Source organism: Octopus bimaculoides, chromosome 3 (genome assembly GCF_046866305.1).
Source record: "Octopus bimaculoides isolate indiv1 chromosome 3, ASM4686630v1, whole genome shotgun sequence".
Lineage (NCBI taxonomy): Eukaryota > Metazoa > Mollusca > Cephalopoda > Octopoda > Octopodidae > Octopus > Octopus bimaculoides.
The window spans coordinates 1968126-1989531 of record NC_142930.1 but is presented as its reverse complement, the minus strand read 5'-3'; the positions used below and the strand labels follow the sequence as shown (position 1 = coordinate 1989531).

The 21406-nt window shown below is 37.3% G+C and overlaps 1 protein-coding gene across 2 annotated transcripts in view; it reads left to right on the top strand.

Annotated features, from left to right (window-relative positions):
- The window catches only part of LOC106867340 (BLOC-2 complex member HPS3), a 58815-nt gene extending 39874 nt beyond the window's left edge, over positions 1-18941 (top strand). Inside the window, exons 15-22 of one of the 2 annotated variants that reach the window (XM_089348475.1) lie at positions 2486-2584; positions 3993-4053; positions 8056-8090; positions 8838-8930; positions 10141-10317; positions 11795-12043; positions 13348-13429; positions 17855-18941. In XM_089348475.1, the coding sequence (XP_089204601.1) occupies positions 2486-2584; positions 3993-4053; positions 8056-8090; positions 8838-8930; positions 10141-10317; positions 11795-12043; positions 13348-13429; positions 17855-18021 (963 nt within the window). In that variant the 3' untranslated portion in view covers positions 18022-18941. Of the gene's footprint in view, positions 1-2485; positions 2585-3992; positions 4054-8055; positions 8091-8837; positions 8931-10140; positions 10318-11794; positions 12044-13347; positions 13430-17842 lie in introns of both variants that reach the window. The other variant, XM_089348474.1, reaches the window with a different exon arrangement.
- The last annotated feature ends 2465 nt before the right edge of the window (positions 18942-21406 follow it).

Here is a 21406-nt window from a genome sequence, read left to right as displayed (position 1 = left end):
AATATCTATGGGGTTTTGGTTGCGCACACCATAGGAATCATGGGGCACTGGTCCATGCGGTCCTGCAGTTTCCCTCTAACTAGGAATATTAGGGTCTCATCCATTGTCTTGTATTCAAGATCCTCTGCATGACATCCTGCTAGTTCAAAGCCAAGAATCTGATCTGTTAGGTCCCCTGCTCATAACTAAATCCACACCCTGCTGCTGATGCTTCGATTTATTGTCATTGAGGTTTACTCCTCTGATGGTTAAGGTTTTGTTTGCCTCCTGCCCTTTGACCTGTCTGGCCTGGTAAGAAAGACCTGGCTGAAGATTTCTCAAAGTACAAGAAGGTAGATAAAGAGAGAAAGGGGACAGAGAATGAAGGATGGCTGGGTGGGTAGGTAGGTTGTGAGTTTGTGAAAGGAGAACAAAGGATGATTCGAGATGAGGATGGATATGAATGCATTGAAGTGAATGGTGAACCTGGGGGCAGGGATAAGGGTGAATCATACCAAAATAGATGCTTGGTTGGCTGTAGCAGGCTTCCCTAATACCTGCAGCTTTAATGTAAATTCAGATTTCACTTGACCAGGAGAATAAGTTAGTGTTAAGCCATCTGGCAAGAATTTTAAGCTGAAACTGAGTGTTATATTTCGGAAGAATCATATTTAATAAAATATATAAAAACATTCACCGGTTGATGTTTGTCTATATTTCACTTTTTCTTTTTCCAAAGCAGTTGATGTTTTGTCTATGTCCACCAAAGTATTTCAACAACATCAATCTGTTTTGGAAAAAGAAGTGAAAGAAAGATAAACAACCATCATCATCATCATCATCATCGTTGTTCAACGTCCTCCTTCCAGGCATGCATGGCTAGGATCAGTGTGTGTGTGTGTTTATAGGTTTTACAAGAATGACTCTTTCCTTGTGAGAAACTGTCGGAGTGGTTGGCGCTACACTCTCGGAGTGGTTGGCGTTAGGAAGGGCATCCAGCTGTAGAAACTCTGCCAAATCAGATTGGAGCCTGGTGTCGCCTCCTGGTCCACCAGTGCTCAGTCAAATCGTCCAACCCATGCTAGCATGGAAAACGGACGTTAAACGACGACGATGATAATGATGATGAAACTGTGATTTGGCATAATATTTCAAGTACTGAGTAAAGAAATAACAACCTTAACTTAAATATAATGGGTTTTTGGAATTAACATTTGAAGAAATATTCTACAATGTCCACCAAAAATCATCCATTTGTTTTTACATCCACTTCTATGTTTTCATGTCTGCATGGGTTAGATGACTACGTTACTGAGGTGTTGGTTTACACCAGGATGCCTTTCCTGATGCTAACCCTTAATTCTTTAACCACATAACCTTGCCTGCATGCACATAAAACACACGCATGCTCTATGGGTACAAATTCTTTCTGATTCATGAAAAATTGGACAACCCCCCACTCTCTATCGGTGGCATGTAAAAGCACCCACTACACTCTCGGAGTGGTTGGCATTAGGAAGAGCATCCAGCTGTAGAAACATTACCAGATCAGATTGGAGCCCTGGTGCAGCCTTCTGGCTTGCTAGTCCTCAGTCAAACCGTCCAACCCATACCAGCATGGAAAGTGGTTGTTAAGCGGTTATGATGATGATGTGTGTGTGTGTATGAGAGAGAGACATTAAATAATGATGCTCACACACTCACCCACATATTTGACCCTCAACACACCTATTTGTGAGATAAGCAGGAATTCCTCCTTGTCCCCTGATTCCATTCAGTTGATCATTTGGATGGCCATTCATGCCAATAAATTGGAAAGACCATATCATTTGTTCTTTTATTTGACATCTGTTTTACCATGCTGGCATGGATTGGACAAACAAACAAATACATATACATTCGAGGTATTCATTTCAAGCCTGATGCCCTTCCTCTTGCTAACCCTTTACTGTTTTTCAAGTAAGGGATTCTTTGTTGTTTCCACTTGAAACATACGGAACTAGATTATGATTTGTTGATGGGGAGTGTTAACAAATATCATTGATTTTAGCTCAAAGCTAAATGCACGTATACAGAGGCAGGTGTGTGTGTGTGTGTGTGTGTGTGTGTGTGTGTGTGTGTGTGTGTGTTAACATCACCACTCACAACAATCCTTAATTATGCCAATTGCTGACACATATTTCATTAATTAAAGTATTTTAGATCAGGAAGGTCCTTTAAAGGCACAAGCTATGAGAGTGACGAGGGTCAGACTTGGTCACATCAGTATTTAGCTTTTTCTTCTGATATTGGTGAGATTTCAACAATAAAAACAAAAATTTGACTGCTTCTATCAGGCCACAGTCTTTTTATCTGTTTTCTCCAAGTAGTGTAATAGATTTGATGCAGAATATAACTCTATGCTTGTTGGAAGTTTTGATTTAGGGGCCAAACAAAAGACAATATTTCAAACATTAGATGTGGCAGCATTCTTGGTGTTTGACTTAGATTTTTTTGTTTTTTGTAGCTGCTGAGAAAGAGTTGTGCAGACATTTTGTTAGAGATTTTGGTCTGTTTCCATGACCAAGGTAATTTACCATACACTGCTTGCTTACAACTTCTTCAAGTGAGTATATATATATATATACATAAATTGTTTCCTTATAATTGTAGATGTATGTATAGCTTATATGTTCAGCAATCTTATATAATGATGATGATGATTATAATTACAATGACTATTATAATCATAATCAATATTTTTTTGTTTCCGTGATTTGGTCGGTTCCTGTAATACAACAACTTTTCATTTGTTTTGATTGTTTGACATTTCATCTGTAAAATCTTATTTTCCCAAATATTATTTAATTTTAATCAAGTCTTCCTTGGTATACACCTGCTGCAGGTACCTGTTATCACTGACTTGCTTTGGTATTTTTGAAACTTGTCATTTCTCACCAATTCCACCTCATCACTTTGTACATTCCCATCACTATAGTTAATGGTGCTTCATACTGACCGATGTTGTTGTTCTTATTTCTTGTCCTCAACATTATTTACCCAAGTCAAATGTTGTACCCCAGCAGACCAAACATTCTTCGCTTCTCTCGAATCAAGACGGATCATCTGTATTTACTATTACAGTTTGTCTGTTATACAGGGTGCAACAAACCCTCTCAGATTCACCATTCTTCATATACATTTCAACAACAACAACACAGTGCATTATTTACATTATTTACATTTGATGGATATTTGTCCTCATCTTGTTTCTTGTTAATACGATTCGGCTGATATACCCTCCAGCCTTCTTCAGGTGTCTTGGGGAAATTTCGAACCTAGGTTCTCATTCCTAAGGTATTTTTCGATGTTGTTATTATTATTACTATCATTATTAACAACAAACAAGATGAGGACAAATATCCGTCGAATGTAAATAATGTACAGAATTCCTCATCTCTTAAATATAGAACTGAACAACACATCGATTCAAACTATGAAAGTAACCAAGAAAAAGATAGTAAAACGTTAGCAACATGAAGACACAAGTAACATCTGCCTAACTTCAATAGTTGCATCAATGTCTGTGTAAAATATGGGAGGTGTTTCTACCGCACTCTCTATCCCTTGAATATTCTCAACCAGCCTCCAACCCTAACAGCTAAGTGCATTATCGCAAGATTCTCTGACAGGAATTGGATTTCACTCTGACGCCTCCTCAATACATCTTTTACCTTCTTCAGTTAAAAAGATTTAAAATAGGGAATTCTGCAAACACGATTTGCCTGGTGGTCGGACTTGACGATAGTGTTTGTTAAATTGTTGATCTGATGAATCCTGTGGGTATTTGCCAAACCCACCTGGCACCTAGTGACACTTCCTAACATCACATGACACCTAGTAACTGATGTAAACAGTCTTAAGCCTCAACAAAATACAAATTGGTGTTCCTTTATTGTAAAAAAACTGCTGAATGAAGTTTGTTTTCTCTTAAATAAACCTTTTTCCCCTCTTTGTTTTCTCTGTTTATCCAGGGGGATTATGAAATACACCAAAATACACACATAAAAATGTTTTTGGAAATGTTACTTAAAGGTAAGCATCACATTTGATCTTTAATTTGCTGAAAAGAAACCCCACAATCACCAAGTTTTTATGATTGTTTTGTATGATTGGAGTGGGGTGGATGGGTGGTCATAGGTAAAGAAATGGTCATTCACCATATAGGAACACATCATCATCATCATCATTATTGATTTGACGTCCACTTTTCCATGCTTGCATGGATCAGATGAAATTTGTGGAGGCAGTTTTTCTGTGACTGGATGCTCTTCCTGTCACCAAGCCTTACCTGTTTCTCCATGTTCTTTGATCACAAATAGAAATGACCAGACCTGTTTCTTGGAATGTTGCAAATAATGGTGACACTTGTTTACAACCAGCACTTAATGTCAAGACAATGGTACACACACACACACACACACGTCTGTATTGTTTATGAATTGAAGAGATGGAGGTGCTTTTTATAGACAGACAGACAGACAGGTTCTTCTTTCATTTCCCATCTACTAAATTCACTCATAAAGCTTTGGCCAGCCTAGAGCTATAGTAGAAGACATTTTCAGAAGGGCTGCATGGTGAGGTTGAACCTGAAGCCAAGAGGTTGCAAAGCATACATCTGAACCATGTTGTTTGGCTGTTCACATGTTTATTTAAAAGAATATTTTCTTAGATTGACAAATATCGTAAACCATTTAAACATGTCAGACATCATTGGCTTAGAAAATGTTAAGGAATGGCGTCACCATTTAGCAAAACTAGTAAATACAAGGTTTGGCAAAATACCCCTCTCCAATTCTCTGTTCTTTATAAACATTTCAACACCAAACACACAGTGTACACTGGTTCAAGCCACGATAGCAACAGAAAGAAATGGTAAAACATTTGCTTCTCGAAAACACCATTCCATTAGCCTAACATCATTAGAATCACATTAATGACTTTGCAAAATAAGGAAGGTTTTTTCTGCCACACCTTGGATTATTTACTACTTGTGAGACATATTAACCTCTTTTTTTGTCCTCTAAGATAACTACCCGAGCGTAACTTTTGTTCTTAGATAATTAGCACTAAGATATTGAAAATAACAGGTAAAAATATGTCTACCTTTGTGTTTAATTAGTATTAATTACCTTGACATTCTTCCTATCAGTTGCTACTTGCTGAAATAGTTGGTTTATACCTGAAATAAGATACACTTTGTGAAGAGAACTGGTGAGAAAAACTGTTTGTGCTGTCAGTAATTTTACTTTTGCTCTGAGTTACATCATCACTGCCACCACCACTGCCACCACCACTGCCACCGCCACCGCTGCCGCTACCTCTATACACTATAAGTATAGTATACTGGTTTTTGTTGTTTTTTCTTCTTGTTAATTTCCTTCATTGGCACAATGTACCTTCCTAAGAATCTGAGTTGTTCCCAAGAGGGAAGTCATTTGGCAGCATTCACGTGTCCAACCATTTCAGGTGGTATGATGGCTCATTGAAGAATTGAACCTCATTCTCCAATGATGATAACTGGTGCAATTTTTATTTTTGCTGCTGGGCAGCTCCTCATCCCTGATATCTCAAATTTTAAATCAGCTTAATTACAGATCTCGTTACTTCCTCATCTACAATATTTACTGTTACTACTACTACTACTACTACTACTACTCTTATTACCTCTGCCTTAGCAAAGGTGGAGGTATTGTTTTCAATTGTCTTTGTTTGTTTGTCCATGGACAAGATATTTCAAGAACTACTGGATGGATTCGGATGAAACTTTCAGGGATGTTTGGCCTCATGAATGGCATGAACTGATTAGATTTTGGGATCATCCATATTCTGGGAGATAGTGAGCCCATTGGTGGTCCGATAAGCTAGGGCTGACTCTAGTACCTGGGCCATATTAGGCTTGGCTTTGCCATGAAGTATCTCCACAATGAGGGTACAGCTGGAGGAGATCAAGGAAAGATAAACCAACAGTGCCAAGTCCACTGCAGACTGGAAACCAAGACCACCCAATCTGAGAGGCAGATTGACCTGTTGCCAGGTCAGCATTGTCAAGGCTGACATTGCAGACCAGTTTGGCACAGTGTTGGATGGTGACATGGGATACTGTGTAGTGAAAAAAGGAGCTTAGGCAGGGCTAAGCAATTCCTCAATAGTAAGAGCACTGGGTGTGCATCAATGAGGCACGATCCGTTGCTCATGTGGAACAAGTCCACAAGTTTGGTCTCCAGACAATCTTATTATAGCTTTTTGGAGGATTGGGGAGCCAAAGATGCAGACAGCATCCTTAAGTGTCAGCTGAGCCCCTGCCAAAGCAGATTGAATGCTGAGTATGACATCTCAAAATTTGGCTTTTCACCATAGATCACATTAATTACCTCCAATGTGGAACAGTTGAGAAGTTTTGGGGATGGAATAACTTGCTGAAGGTCTCTAGCAAAAGACAAAGCTGGGTCACCCAGGGTTGTGTCATCCAGGTACCAGACATTGAGGGGTAAGCAGACTGATTGGGCAACATCATTGACATCCAGCACAAAAAGCAGTCGACCAAGAGGGTCCATTTCACTGTCATACTCAGTAATTGGGTGGTTGCTATGGAGACTAGGTGTAGATGAATGGTATGTGGAAGAGTAGAACATACCATTCCAGCCATTAATGGAATACAGTTGGCAAAATGAGAATCAGTAATGATGCTTGTGAGAGATTATGGCAGGCTGGGATTCATCAGGGCTCAATTCTGAAACCCTCCCCTTCAGCCGTCCAGGTCATTACAAGGGAGTTTAAGACTGGCTGTGGATGGGACAACTTCCTCTGTGATGGTCACCCCCTAACCCTGTCGTTTGAGTTGATCTATGGGAGATTGAGAAAAGAAATTCCAGACTTGAAACAAAATCTAGAATTGAAATAAACTTCGGTCAGTAATTATTAACTTCTTCTTATTAAGAAGGTTGAGCTAGCAGAATCGTTAGCACTTGTCTGAATCCTTACACTCTGAGTTCAAATCCTGCTGAAGTTGACTTGGCTTTTTATTCTTTTGGGGTCAACAAAATGAGCTGTGCACCAAATTTCAGGTCTTGTGCCTATAGCAGAAAGGAGGATGATGATGATGATGATCATCATCATCATAGTCATCATCATCAAGAGCAGAGGAATAGAGTTTGTGGCAAATAAAGTCATTTCACTTCACCAATATTTCTAATGACAATCCTAAGATGCTGCACATTATCAAATTACATATTTCTTTACAAAACAAACAAAACAGATAAAAAAAAAAGAAAAAGAATTACATGAGAGGAAAATAAAAACAAATTTATTTCTTAAGTAGTCACAAGATGAGGGATTTAAGGAAATGGGATTGTTTAGTTTCACTCACAGTATTAATGCCGTTTGTGAAAAAAATCATCATCATCGTTTGGTGATGCAAACAGGAAAAATAGAACAAGAAAATATGTATGTTTTTATTAATATTTAACAGAAGTAAGAGAGTGACTCGAGGACTAAAAGCTTCATGCGTTGGCATCAAACTTTTGATGAGTGCCAATGCATGAAACAGTCTAACTGTGACCATCCCCAAAACTGTTTTGTCCAATGTGTTTGTGTGTGTGTATGTATGTGTGTCAGCCACATGGTTTTGAGTTCCGTCCCACTACATGGCACCTTGGACGATGCACGAAACTCTTGGACCTTCAGTCACTCTGTTGCTTCTCTTATATTTACTAATCTTAAAACTCTAAGCATTTATATCTATTTGAGAAAAAAAATACTAATTCTTCTTCCTTCTCCTCCTCATTTTATTATTATTATTTTTGGGAGTCAATAAAAGTAGTAGTTAAGTAGGGGAGGTTCAATGTAATTGAGTGGCCCCTGGCCTTGAAATTGCTGGTCTTGTGCTAAAAATTATTAGGGCAGAGTCGTTAGCATGCTTGATGCTATTCCACCCATCTGGGGTCAATGTAATCAACTAGTCCCCTCCCCCGAAATTGCTGGCCTTGTGCCAAAATTGCAAACCATTATTATTGTTGTTATTGTTATTTTTTGCAGATAAGAAGAGAATGGATATTTTCCCAGAAATCTCAGTAAGTCCAGACTTTTCTTTCTTCGTCCTCTTCCCTCCACTTCAAATAAGAGAACATGGACTTTTCCCAATGGAAGAAACTAGAATGTTCTTGAATTAAAATATTTTAAGAGATGGAATGGCAGGTTTTTCACAAAACCACTTTTATAAAACCTTTCCTCTAATTTGTGTTTCCCTTTCTCTGTTGGTGTCGATATAACTAGCGCCATCTAAGTTGGGTCAGCATGAAAAAAAAAAAATGTAACAAGCAAAAACAATGCTTTGTGGAGAGGAGGAGGGGGGGCATGATTTTGTTAATTCTCCCCCAAACCTAATTCAATGCCACAACCTGAAAATTATTAAAGAATTTCTTTAATGTTGCTGCTTTGTTTCTTTTTTTCTTTTTTTTTGTGATTGCCATGGAAGAGATGGAATCTCTTGATTTGAATTTAAGGGCTGGACATCTTATCATTGTGCTTATAAAAATTAATTTAAGCTAATAAAATTTTCCCCCCATAGAATAAAGTTAATTAGGCTCACATCTAATCCCCAACAAGGGTTAAGTACTGGATTTGTGTGGCCCCTTCAGCTGAAATTTTAAAGCAAGTATCTTGTTTATAATGGTGTAATTATCTAAGCAGTATTTTGGTTGACGACCAAATATAATTGAGATATTCTGGGTCTTAACAAAATTTTTAACCTTTTTTTTTTTTTTTTAACTTGAGTGAAAAGAACATATTTAATTTAATTCTTTTTATTTTTATTTTAGTACCAACTTGTAAATATTTATCTGCAGAGGCTTCTTCAGTGGAGGCCACCAATAAAACAGTCCATAACTGGAAGTCCCTCCAACCAACCTTTGGTATGTAAACAATAAAATCCTTTATAGATATATGTAAATAGAGATGTTGCATTTAAAGGAGAATTTGTTTTTTCTAATTTCAGAAAGTTAGGATTTTGAATTTGACAATTATAGGAAATGAATATGAATCACAATTAAAATTAATTAAACTATATACATTTTTAAAATTTTTTTTGTCAACTGTGCTGCAAAATCCAACTTTTGTGAGATTTTATAAATAACAGGATGTTTGTTTTTCTTTTAAGATCTTTCACTTCAACAGAACAGCTGAAGAAAGTTCAAAGCGGCAACAGTCTAATTCCTGATGACTTATTCTTTGTTAGCAAAGTCTTAAAACAAGAATAATCTTCATAGCTCATTATTATTTGATTGCTACAAAATATAATTGTTGATTAATTATGTGATTGAGCTTTAAGATCCTGTTGAAGATGATAACAATGGATTGAGAAAACTTCCAGGAAACTCATTAAGACTTACATTTTTTGATTTGTCACCATAGTCATTTCTTTGAATTGATTAAAGATTGTTGGTGATATAAAGATCAATAAATGCTTGTTTGATTGTCTCTCAGAAATAATGATCAATAAAACAAGGGTTTAACTCCCTATATATCCATCCATTTACTATATTAGTAGATAATAGGGGGTTTTAACTATACGTAGATCTATCATAGTGTCTTCAATGTTACAGTCTTTAACTTGCAGGAGTCACTTTTATCTATTGTCAATAATGAAGCAGAGAGAAGAGACAAAATTGTTTAAAAAAACTATAGACTTTATTCTTAATTGTAATATGTTCCAATAAAACAATATAAAACAATAGATTATGTGCTTCATTATAATACACTTCAACAACCCTTATTTACATATCCAAAAATGCTTTGGTGATGTCCAATTTTAATTGTGACATGCATCCTTTTGGATTTAAGCAAGCAAATTGTCGGCTGATGTTGAGCAACCTCTGCAATGCTCAAAGAGATCTTTGGTAAAGAACATTCCTTTGCAAACACACAAACTACTTCTGGTTGTTCTTCTTTCAAGTGAAGTTAAGACTAAACTACAAACCCAATTATCACGGAGCTGGTTTTACATTTAACATTGATTTACAGTTTGTTTCTGTCTCTGTTCAGTTTGATCTGACCAAAATATTTTCTTTAAACTATCATTTTCACAAATGTAATTTCGAGTATTTTGTTTCTGTTTTCTCTCAGCTTCAAGAGGTTGGTCATTTTGCTTGTCGCTATCCTTGGTTAGATCTTCTCCCACCATTTCAAGGGATCAAATCTTACAGGACTGCCTGTCATTACTTCCGTTCCCCTTCTGCTACCCCTGTTCAGCCTTTCATTTGTCCTTGCTACTTTTGTAATGAAGACTTATTAAAGCTTCAGGTAAGTTAGTTTCTTTATTATTCGGTTTAACAGATTCACATCAAAATTTCCTATAAATTCTAGAAAGCAAATTACAATTTTGATGCTAAATTGATCAATTTGGTAGGTTCTTCGAAAGCAAACAAAATTTATCAGTAACAAAGCAAAAAAAAAAAATGAATGAATTGGGTTCTTTTATCCTGACTGCAACAACTCGGCTAATATTGATTGATTAAAGCAATTACGTCTTAGTAAATCACCAGCACCACTATCTTAATGTCCACTTTTCCATTAATTAAATTTAATTTATCAAAAATTAAAATTTGTGAATTTTCATGGATGAGTTAATGAACTTTGGTTCTTTTCTCTAAATTATATATATATATATATATAGTGAATTTGAGGATAAACACCTCTTATAGGGATGGTTCCATCCAAGTTACACTGGTTTAATATATATTATACTGTGAAGAGATATCTCTTCAATAAATATATTATAAATATCCTATATTATTAAGAATGTCTCAATCAATCAGCATGTGGCTTCGTTAATGTCCTTCTCCCCTGATCATAATTCACTCAAAATTTTCAAAATGCTTACTTATTTTATTACCTCTGCCTTAGCAAAGGCGGAGGTATAGTTTCCAGTTGTGTTTGTTTGTCCATGGACAAGATATTTCAAAAACCACTGGATGGATTCAGATGAAACTTTGAGATGTTTTGCCTCATAACTAGCACAAACTAATTAGATTTTGGGATTGATCAGGTACCGGACAAGATTCTGGATTATTTTTCCTGTTTTTTTACTTAATTTTTGAAAGCGATCGGGTTCATTTTTTTAGTATTCTCGTTTGTGAGAACAGTTGAGTTTATTTCAGATATTCTCATTTTAAAAATCATCTCCAGCTAATCATTGAGAGGATGTTGGTGTTGCCTTGGCAGAGGTTTGCACTCTCTCAGTGCTCTTGTTATATATGTTTTCTAATTTGTATCGAGTTTAAATAGAAATAATCGTAGGCAATGTTAATTAATAAATTGATTTTATCCATTAAATCTCTCCATTTTCTTACTTAATAATATATATAAATAAATCTTCTTTCGGTCTGTTGGTGCCTCTGAGTAGCACATCAGGTAGTCATTGAATATCAATTATCTGTCTCTGGCCAACTGGTATACTTCTTCCCAGGTAATGTTCAGTCTGCATAGGTCTTCTCTGAAGGTACCATGCCATGTCTTCCTCAACCGGCCTCTTTTTCTTTTACCTTCCAGCAGCATTTAAGGCCATGCCTGTTTTGGCAAGCCTCTCCTCTGGCAGTCTTAGTATGTGTCCAGCCATTCTCATTTGTTGTTCGGTTACAATTGCATGCAGGGGCCTTACTTGATCAGTTATTCTTAGGATCTTTCTGGTAGGCTTCTTACGTTTTTCCACCTACCAAATCCACTTACAGGGCTCTGCTTGGCCCAGGGTTATAATTATTTACCTTGCATTTCTTTTCAGTCTCTTCTCTGTTCTCCATGTGCAAAAGAGATTTTATTTCAAACTATTGAGATTGCCATCCAATCAAGTGAGACTGCAAACGATTCTACTCCACAGTCGGCTATCATCACGTTTCCATGGCAAGTTTCCTTAGATCTTCTTTGTAAAGCCAGCATTGATGTTTGCGATGCAGTTGATTCAATTCTCTCCAATCATCCCCAGATCTTACCTGATTTTTGTGCCAGCATGCTTGATTCTCATCCTGAACAGGTAAGTCTCGCTTTTAGCCTCAACATTCATTTACATTGACCTCCGCAGCCACTCGAACCTCTTATTCTTTTTCAATCCAATCTTTATATTAATAATGGTTGACAATTTGGCGATTGATTTTTGTTTTGTTTTTACACAAACAACTAATTTAAATACATCTTGCAATTATGATTATGAAGTCATTTTGATGCTTATAACATTTTTTTACCAAAATTATTCCAACAAAATTTTGAAATATTAGAAATGGGTGATTAATGGTGGATCATCATCATTTAATGTCTGTTGTCCATGCTGGCATGGGTTGGATGATTTGACCAAGGCTGCACCAGACTCCAGGTTTCTACAGCTGGATGCCCTTCCTAACACTACACCACTCTGAGAGTGTAATGGGTGCTTTTATGTGCCACTGGCACGGGTGCCATTTGCATAACACCAGTATCTGCCATGACTGTGATTTTACTTGACTTGATGGGTCTTCTCAAGCATGACCTAATGCCAAAGGTCTTGGTCATCCATCAAATCCTGCCATGGGAAAAGTTATTTCAATAAACCAGCATTCTCACTCAGTGGCAGCAAATTTATTTTACATTTATGCTAAAAAAAAAAATTAAAAAAAAAAAAGCAAACCCACCAGTGATAAACAGTACATCTATGAAGAATTGTGATTTGGAATGGATTAACTATTGTAGTGAATTGTGGCAGCCAGCAGTTTGACACAAGTTCTGCCTTTTGTCTCTCTTAAACTATGTTTTAGGTTGATGAAACAAACATTTGGTTTATTGATCTGAACATTTGATTTATTGATATTGTTGTAAATAATGTGACGGCAGATGAATTTTGTCTATTAATCCTTTAGTTGTCATATTACATGAATACTCCAGCTGAAAAAGAAAGGAGGGTGGGCCATTTGTGGATATTTTTGAATTTAACATTCGTTACCTCTGCTAGTGTGGATTGGATACTAAGACAGGAGCTGGCCAGTCTCCATGGTCTGTTTTGGCAGGGTTTCTATGGCTGGATGCCCTTCCAAATGCCAACCACTGCCTTTTACACAGCACTAGTACAGGTGCTTTGATGTGGCACCAGCACCCATGAGCCCACAAGATTAGAAATGCTCAGATGGCAAGGGATACAGAGGACAACCAGGTCTGGCCCAGCGTCTGAAGAACCTTTTCCACCACTTCATCCCATGTCTTCCTCAATCTTCAACTTCTCACTCCTAAAATATATGCTCAGTTTTTACACTTTTTATTCTTCTAACTTTTGTACAACTGTAAAAATAACTCAACTGTTTGTATTTTCAGTGGAAATATTTAATGCAAAAATTTCAAACGCTATTAAGTGAAGATAGCACAGAACATAACCGCTATTACCCCATATTCCAAGGTAAGATTTTTTTTTATTAAACTGTCATTATTACACACTAGATTGTGGCTGACTAAGGTATCTGCCAGTTTTAGGAGCAGTTCCAAATTGCATCACAAACAAATAGAATCTAGACGCCAAATCAAGAGGATTTCACGACCAAGGAACTAGTGATACATGCAAGGACATATTCTTCCTACTTTAACCAGTAATCCAGTGTGAAGGACATGGCCAGCTGTAGCTTAATACTGTAATGATATAATTGATGTCTATTCTGTTCATTTCCCAGCTACATGCTTTCAATTTCAGTCCTGTTGTTTGGCATAAAATGAGCAGCAAATGTTTTCAACTGTAACCACATGTTGACTGCATCTTTGTCAGGGGATTAGGGTGAAGAAGAAGAAAAAAAGTCAGTCATATATATATATATATATATATATATATATATATAAAAACACACACACACACACACACACACACACACACACATATATATATATATATATATATATATTAATTAGCCACCAACGAAGCCGTAAATGCAAAATGTAAGTTAGTACTAGAGCGCAGAATGTTCCTGAAGGTCGGCAATGGTCTTCCTCGGTCACGAGTGGACAGCCATCATCATATATATATATATATATATAGCGTGATCGTTGCCAGAGCACTAGCTGCCTGGCTTTGTGCCGGTGGCACGTAAATAGCACCATTTTGAGCGTGGCCGTTGCCAGTACTGCCTGACTGGCCTTTGTGCGGGTGACACGTAAAAGCACCCACTACACTCTATGAGTGGTTGGCATTAGGAAGGGCATCCAGCTGTAGAAACTCTGCCAAATCAGATTGGAGCCTGGTGTAGCCATCTGGTTTCACCAGTCCTCAGTCAAATCGTCCAACCCATGCTAGCATGGAAAGCGGACGTTAAATGATGATGATATGTGTGTATACACATATAATATTATTAAATAAGGAAATGCAGAGATTATATGATATAAATTAATTTATTAATTAACATTGCCTACAATTATTTCAATTTACATTCAATACAAATTATAAAACATAATGAAATAATTTTGCAATTTGAAGATTTTGAGTGAAAGGTCATTAAGGAAGTTACATGCTGATCAGTTGATATACTCCAGCAGACTCATATATATATAATCATCATTTAATGTCCATTTTCCATGCCGGCATGGGTTGAATGATTTGACAGGAACTGGCAAGGCCAGGGGCCATACCAGGTCCCATAGTCTGCTGGATTTCTTCCTAATGTCAACCACTTTACAGAGTGTGGACTGGGTGCTTTTTATATCACCAGTACTATTTGTATATCTGCCTACCTGTATGTGTATAAATATATGTGTGTGTGTGTGTATATATATTTATGTGTGCGTGTGTACATATATATATATAATATAGATTTAATCAAAAGATTAAATGTGGTACTTAAAATGCTTGAGGCACCAGAATTTGGTAGGATAAAAGCCAAAAACAAAATCAAGAGATTTGGTGAATAAAATTTGAAGTTAAGCAACAAAAATTCAATGGGTTATAGCAGTACGTACGTTTCATACAAGCTCCATTTATGGATAAATGGAGCTTGTACGAAACGTACGTACTGCTATAACCTATTGAATTTTTGTTGCTTAACTTCAAATATATATATATATAAGGGCGTTGTAGTTTGCTTGAAACATTTTAATATCAAAGAAGGTAAAAGGAGAGAAAATAGAAAGTTTATAAAATCTTTATATTTCAGGCACAAAGGCCCATCTTCAGAAGAAAAGAACAGTCTGGGAAATTTCCTAGCATTATGTAGTAGCAGCATTCACTCACCAAAGGTAGGTGTAATTGACGCCCAGATCATTGGTGCAATCAAACTTCCAACTGTTACTGTGAGCTACTCACCATCTGTAAGATGATATGACAGTGTTATCTTAACAGTAGTAGTAGCAGTCACCCGCTAAATGTTGCTAGTGTTGGTGTAAACAAACTTCCATCTGTTGTCGCAGACCATTCACCACCTGTTGGATGGTGTCATAGGAGCCACCAGCTCAACTCCAGTCGTCCCCACTTCAATGAGATGACCACCTCCACCATCTGCAAGGTTATCCACAAGGAAGGACATGACATTTGGTTAGCCCATTCAAGTCTGTCCCTATGCAGACACCTATCAACGAGGTGGTCACATGCAGTACAGCAGCCCTGCGTGCTAACAAACTACTCCATTCGCAACACTAATACGTGCCTACGTATGGGCGTAGTATAACAAACACAATGCTCCAACTGCAACAAACAGTACATTGGTAGCAGAACACGACCACTCCACATCAAGGAGCATCTCACCATCAACATGTCCTCCTTCCACAAACACCTAACCAGATGTGGCAACACCACAAAGGAGATAGACATCTCCAGACAAGCCTCGGAGAAGAACACCGGCAATTTACTTATAAAAGAGGCTCTGCTTATCCACCACCTCAACCCCAAAAATTAACAGTTGATTGGAGTTGAGTTGGTGGCTCCTATGACACCATCCAACAGATGGTGAATGGTCTATGACAACAGATAGAGGTTTGTTTACACCAACACTCAGGCAGCTAGCAACATTTAGAGGGTGACTGCTACTACTACTACTTTTAAGATAACACTGTCATATCATCTTACAGATGGTGAGTAGCTCACAGTAACAGTTGGAAGTTTGATTGCACCAATGCTCTGGGCGTCAATCACACCTACCTTTGGTGAGTGAGTGCTGCTGCTACATAATGCTAGGAAATTTCAATGGGTTAACAGAACCCACATAACTGGACAGTTTCCAGACTGTTCTTTTCTTCTGAAGATGGGCCTTTATGCCTGAAATATAAAGATTTTATAAAACTTTCTGCATTGTCAGAAGCTTTCTATTTTCTCTTTTTTTACATTCTTATATATATTGATATTTAGCAGAAGTAACAGTGACTCCAGAATTTTAATATATTTGGTATGTGTTGTTTCTTATAAACCGATTGAATTCCTGTAGATTTTCCACCAAAGGATTTTTTTGTCAATTAGCTTCATGCATCAGCGGTCACATGACTGGTTTTTTTTTTTTTTGCAATCAAACATTACTTAATTTATTTTTGTGTGGAATCTTATAAAGTGAGTTTTCACCTCCAGTAGTTTTCTATCTGATTTTGTTTTATAATGTTGTGCCACAGCTCCCTGTTGTAAGTGTATGGTGAGTGTTAAACTGGTTGTGTCCAGTGTAACAGTTAAGAGTCCTTAAGTTTGCAACTTTGTTTTATAGTCAAATTTATAAATCACAGTTTGTTCTCAGACTTAAATGTTTGTGGTGTGTTGTTGATAAGGAGGATTTAGATCTCTTTGTTACACCCAACTGTCAACTTTAATAATATACAAAAACACCAAAATCCTCCTTATCAACAACACACCACAAGTATTTAAGCCTGAGAACAAACTGTGGATGTCCAATGTGATTTATAAATTTGACTGTAAAATACAAATTTTGAGGACTCTGTTACATTGGGCAGATCAGTATAACACTGTCACACAAACTCACCATGCACTTACATCATGGAGCTGTTGTACAACATTATAAAACAAAATTAGATTGGAGAATACTAGAGGTGAAAACTTCATAAAATTCTATACAAAAATAGATTACTGATGGAAACCATGTTCATTTCGTAAAACAATGCCAAAATTAACGAACATACATTAAAAGAAATTAGCATGTGGTTACTGACAAAAAAAAAAGAATCCTAATTGTCAAAATTTGACCATGACACAAACCAACACTTTTGACCTCTGTGGCATAATGCTTACAATCAATAAACCTTTGGAAGCAATGTCTACCGAAATTCAACCAGTTTATAAGAAACAAACACCAAATAGATTCAGTTTGTGATAATGTGGCTGTAAAGGTTTTGGTAAATGTCAAATATGGATTTAGGAACTTTATTGATCCAAACCAACTGTAAAAAAAACAAAATAAGAAGGATAAAACTTTTACATAGTTGTTCCTCATATATATGTGGAAGTGCAATGGCCCAGTGGACTCGTGGTTTCAATTCCCAGACCAGGTGTTGTTTATTGAGCGAAAACACCTAAAGCTTCACGACGTTCCAGCAGGGGGTTGGTGGCAAACCCTGCTGTACTCTTTCACCACAACTTTCTTCCTGTTTCTGTTGTATCTTTATTTCAAAGGGCCAGTCTTGTCATGCTGAATATCCCTGAGAACTACGTTAAGGGTACATGTGTCTGTGGAGTGCTCAACCACTTGCACGTTAATTTCACAAGCAAGCTGTTCCATCGATCGGATCAACTAGAACCCTTGTTGTCATAACCGATGGAGTGCCATGTGATATATATATATATATATATGTGTGTATGTTTGGTTGTATAATATATTTTTTTTACTCTTATTTTTCAAAGATATGCTTTCAGAAATGGTAAAGAAGCTGAAGACATCGGATGTTTTGCATTTAGTTCCTGCTAATGGAAGCCTTTCTTATTTTTTACCATATCTTAACCAATGCTGCATTAAGGACCAGCTTGTCTCACTTGAAAAAATTATTGTAGAAAGAGGCCAAAGTTTGACTTTATATGATTAAATTTTGGAGTTTCTCCCAGTTAAAAGAAAGAAATCTACTATTCTTCAAGAAATCTTACTCATTCAGTCATGAACAGTTTGTTAATGAAGACAAGAGCTTCAGTTCTAATGAATTTCTAAAACGAACAGAAAAGAGATTTGATTCTTTTTTTTTTTTTCTAATTTTGTTAAACTATCAGGGAGTTTTGTTTTAAACATAAAATGTTTAAACATTAACAGTCATGGCAGAATTTGTTTAAAGAGCTGCACTGATTTGCTTTTTTTTTTTTTTTTTTTTTTTTTTTTATATCGGTCTCACAGACACACCAGAATTTACAATGGAATCAAACCAAAACATGACAACTTAAATTCCTAAATAAATTTCATGGCCATTATTTTTTCTGCCTTGAGGAAAAGATTATAGTGTTAGGGTGACTGATTCCAAGTCTAGCACCTGTATATTTTGTGAATCGACCATCAACATTTAATTAAAAGCAGCAGTTTGTGCAATATCTACCATAATGTTAACATCAACAGAAGTTTTTTTTTTTGACAGTCTCTCTTTATTTATATTTTGTCATGGGACTTGTTTGAGAAATATCTCTGCTACATAAAACATTCCACAGTATTGACTGTTCAAAGAAGAAATAAACAATTGAAGAGAAAAATCTGCATCTTGTTTCATTTGAATCAACAGAAGAGGCTAGCAACTTACTTCTCTGCTGATTGACTTTCTGAATGCATCTGTCAAGAGAACGTGCTGTCTCTCAACATGCTACCACAACCTAATACAATGCAATTTTATTTATTAGTATGTTGCTCTATGGACAAACCTTAACATCAGACATAATCTATTCACTTTATAATCACCATTCGATAGTAATTGTTAAACAATGTTTTTAACCAAATTTGTAATTGAGAATAAATTCACATATTTTTTAATTTTGTTTTCTGTTATTTCTTTTGTCTTAAAAATTTTTTTTCAAGTATAAAATTTATGTCCAAATGTGACAAGACCTAAAAAGTTCTTTCAAGGCTATTTCTCTCTTTTTCATCATTACAACTATTGTTATAATGATGAAATGGATCCAGATGCTGTGTAGGTTGTCTGTTGTGCAAGAATTCATTCTACATTAAACTTATTGTGGATAAATCTCTTGGTAAGATCATCATAGTTACCAGCTGGAATAAAGTCTCAAGTTTTAGGTATTTTCCATCCACTGAATCTGATAAATCCTGATAATGATTGCTTGTAACCAATGCTAAATGATAGAATATCTCAAAACTCTACAATTGGTACGAGGGGTGTATGAAAAGTTTTGAGCCTAACCTAGAAACGGGGCTGCTAGGTAGCTGAAACAATTTTTTCTGGTAAGTACAGTCTTTTCGGAGTGTTCTTGCTCATTTTCATGAGTCTGATATTTATTTTTGCTCAAGATTTTTGAATAAACAAGTGTCGAGTTTACAAGGAAAATGGAGAAAACTGAATATCGTGCTGTCATAAAGTACCTTCATTTGAAAGGCATGACTCCATCAGAAATCCATGAAGATATGGTGAGAACCTTAACAGACAATGCTCCTTCAAATGCAGCAGTCAAACACTGTGTAAATGAGAGTGTGTGGCAGGGAGAGTGTGGAAGATGATCCCAGACCAGGGAGACCTCCAACTGCAACCACCAAGGACGACCTTGAACTTGCTCTTGGTATGATAATGCAAGATCGTCGAATATCATGTCGTCAGATAGCCGAAGGACTGGGCATCTCAACTGAAAGAGCAGACAACATTGTGACAAAAGAACTTGGGTTCTCAAAGGTTTCTGCAAGGTGGGTCCCTCGCCTTTTGACTCCTGAACAGAAACACACCAGGTGCACTTTGTCCACAAGCAATCTGAAACTGTTTGAAGCCAATGAAGAAAATTTTCTTGCTTGTTTCATTACTATGGACGAAAGTTGGGTCCATCACTACCAGCCTGAAACCAAAGAACACTCAAACCAGTGGAAGCACACATCTTCCCCTACCCCAAAGATGGCCAGGGTCATTCCTTCAGCTGGCAAGGTCATGGCGTCCGTGTTTTGGGATTCTCAAGGTGTCTTGCTGATCTATTGCCTTGAAAAGGGTCACACCGTGACAGGGCTGTATTATTATCAGCACCTGAAACGCCTCCGAGAAGCAATCAAAGAAAAAAGGCCGGGAATGCTCACCAGAGGAGTCCTTTTTCATCACGACAATGCTCCAGTCCACCCCTCAGTGGTTGCCATGGCAACAATTCGTGATTGTGGATACAATCTTGTTCCTCATCCTCCTTATTCGCCAGACGTAGCCCCCTCTGACTTTCATCTATTTCCAAAAAGGAAAAAAGCCCTGACTGGTCGCCATTTTGTCAGTGACAATGACGTCATAGATGCTGTAGGAAGTTTCTTGGAGTCCCAAACAAAGGAGTACCTCTACGCCAGGACATGGCGCTTCAGCACCGCTGGAGAAAGTGTTCAGCCATCGAGGGGGACTATGTTGTAAAATAAATCATCAGATGTCTTGTACCATGTTTTGTTTTTTTGAGGCTTAAGTCTTTTCATACACTCCTCGTATTTTGATTGTTCAGATCCTGCCAAAGTTATTTTTCTATCTTCCAAGATTACTAAAACAGTTCCCAGCCAACTACTGGAGGAATGGGAGATGAGCTGGATAACATAAATGACTCTTCTCTTAACCCCTCACAGATGGGAAGTGGTACTAGTCATATCGAAACGCTCTGTGTGTGAGCAGTACGATGTCTCGCTCTGTATGGCACCGTGTTTTCAAATATGCCATATTGCAAAGAGTCTGTAGAGACCCAATGGTTTAAAACAAGTACACAGCACAGACTGTCAGTTCTAAATCTGTGAGCAAGGGGTTATAATCATCATCGTTTAACATCCGACTTCCATGTTAGCATGGGTTGGATGATGTGACTATGAACCAGGTGGCTACACCAGGCTCCAATCTGATTTGGCAGAGTTTCTACAGCTGGATGCCCTTCCAAACGCCAACCACTCAGAGAGTGTAGTGGGTGCTTTTACGTGCCACCGACACGAGGGCCAGTCATGCGGTACTGGCAACGGCCATGCTCAAAATGGTGTTTTTTACATTCCACCTGCACAGGAGCCAGTCTAGTGGCACTGGCAACGATCTTGCTCAAATGTTTTTTCATGTGCCAGTAAGGCGACGCTAGTAACGATCACGCTCAGACGGTGCTCTTAGTGCTCCACTGGTACAGGTGTCAACACAATTTTGAATTCACTTGCCCCAACAGGTCTTCGCAAGCCGAATTTAGTGTCCAATGAAGGAGAGGTTGGCATGGGTGCCAGTCATCGAATTTGGTTCGATTTCACTTGCCTCAACAGGTCTTCACAAGCGGAGTTTAGTGTCC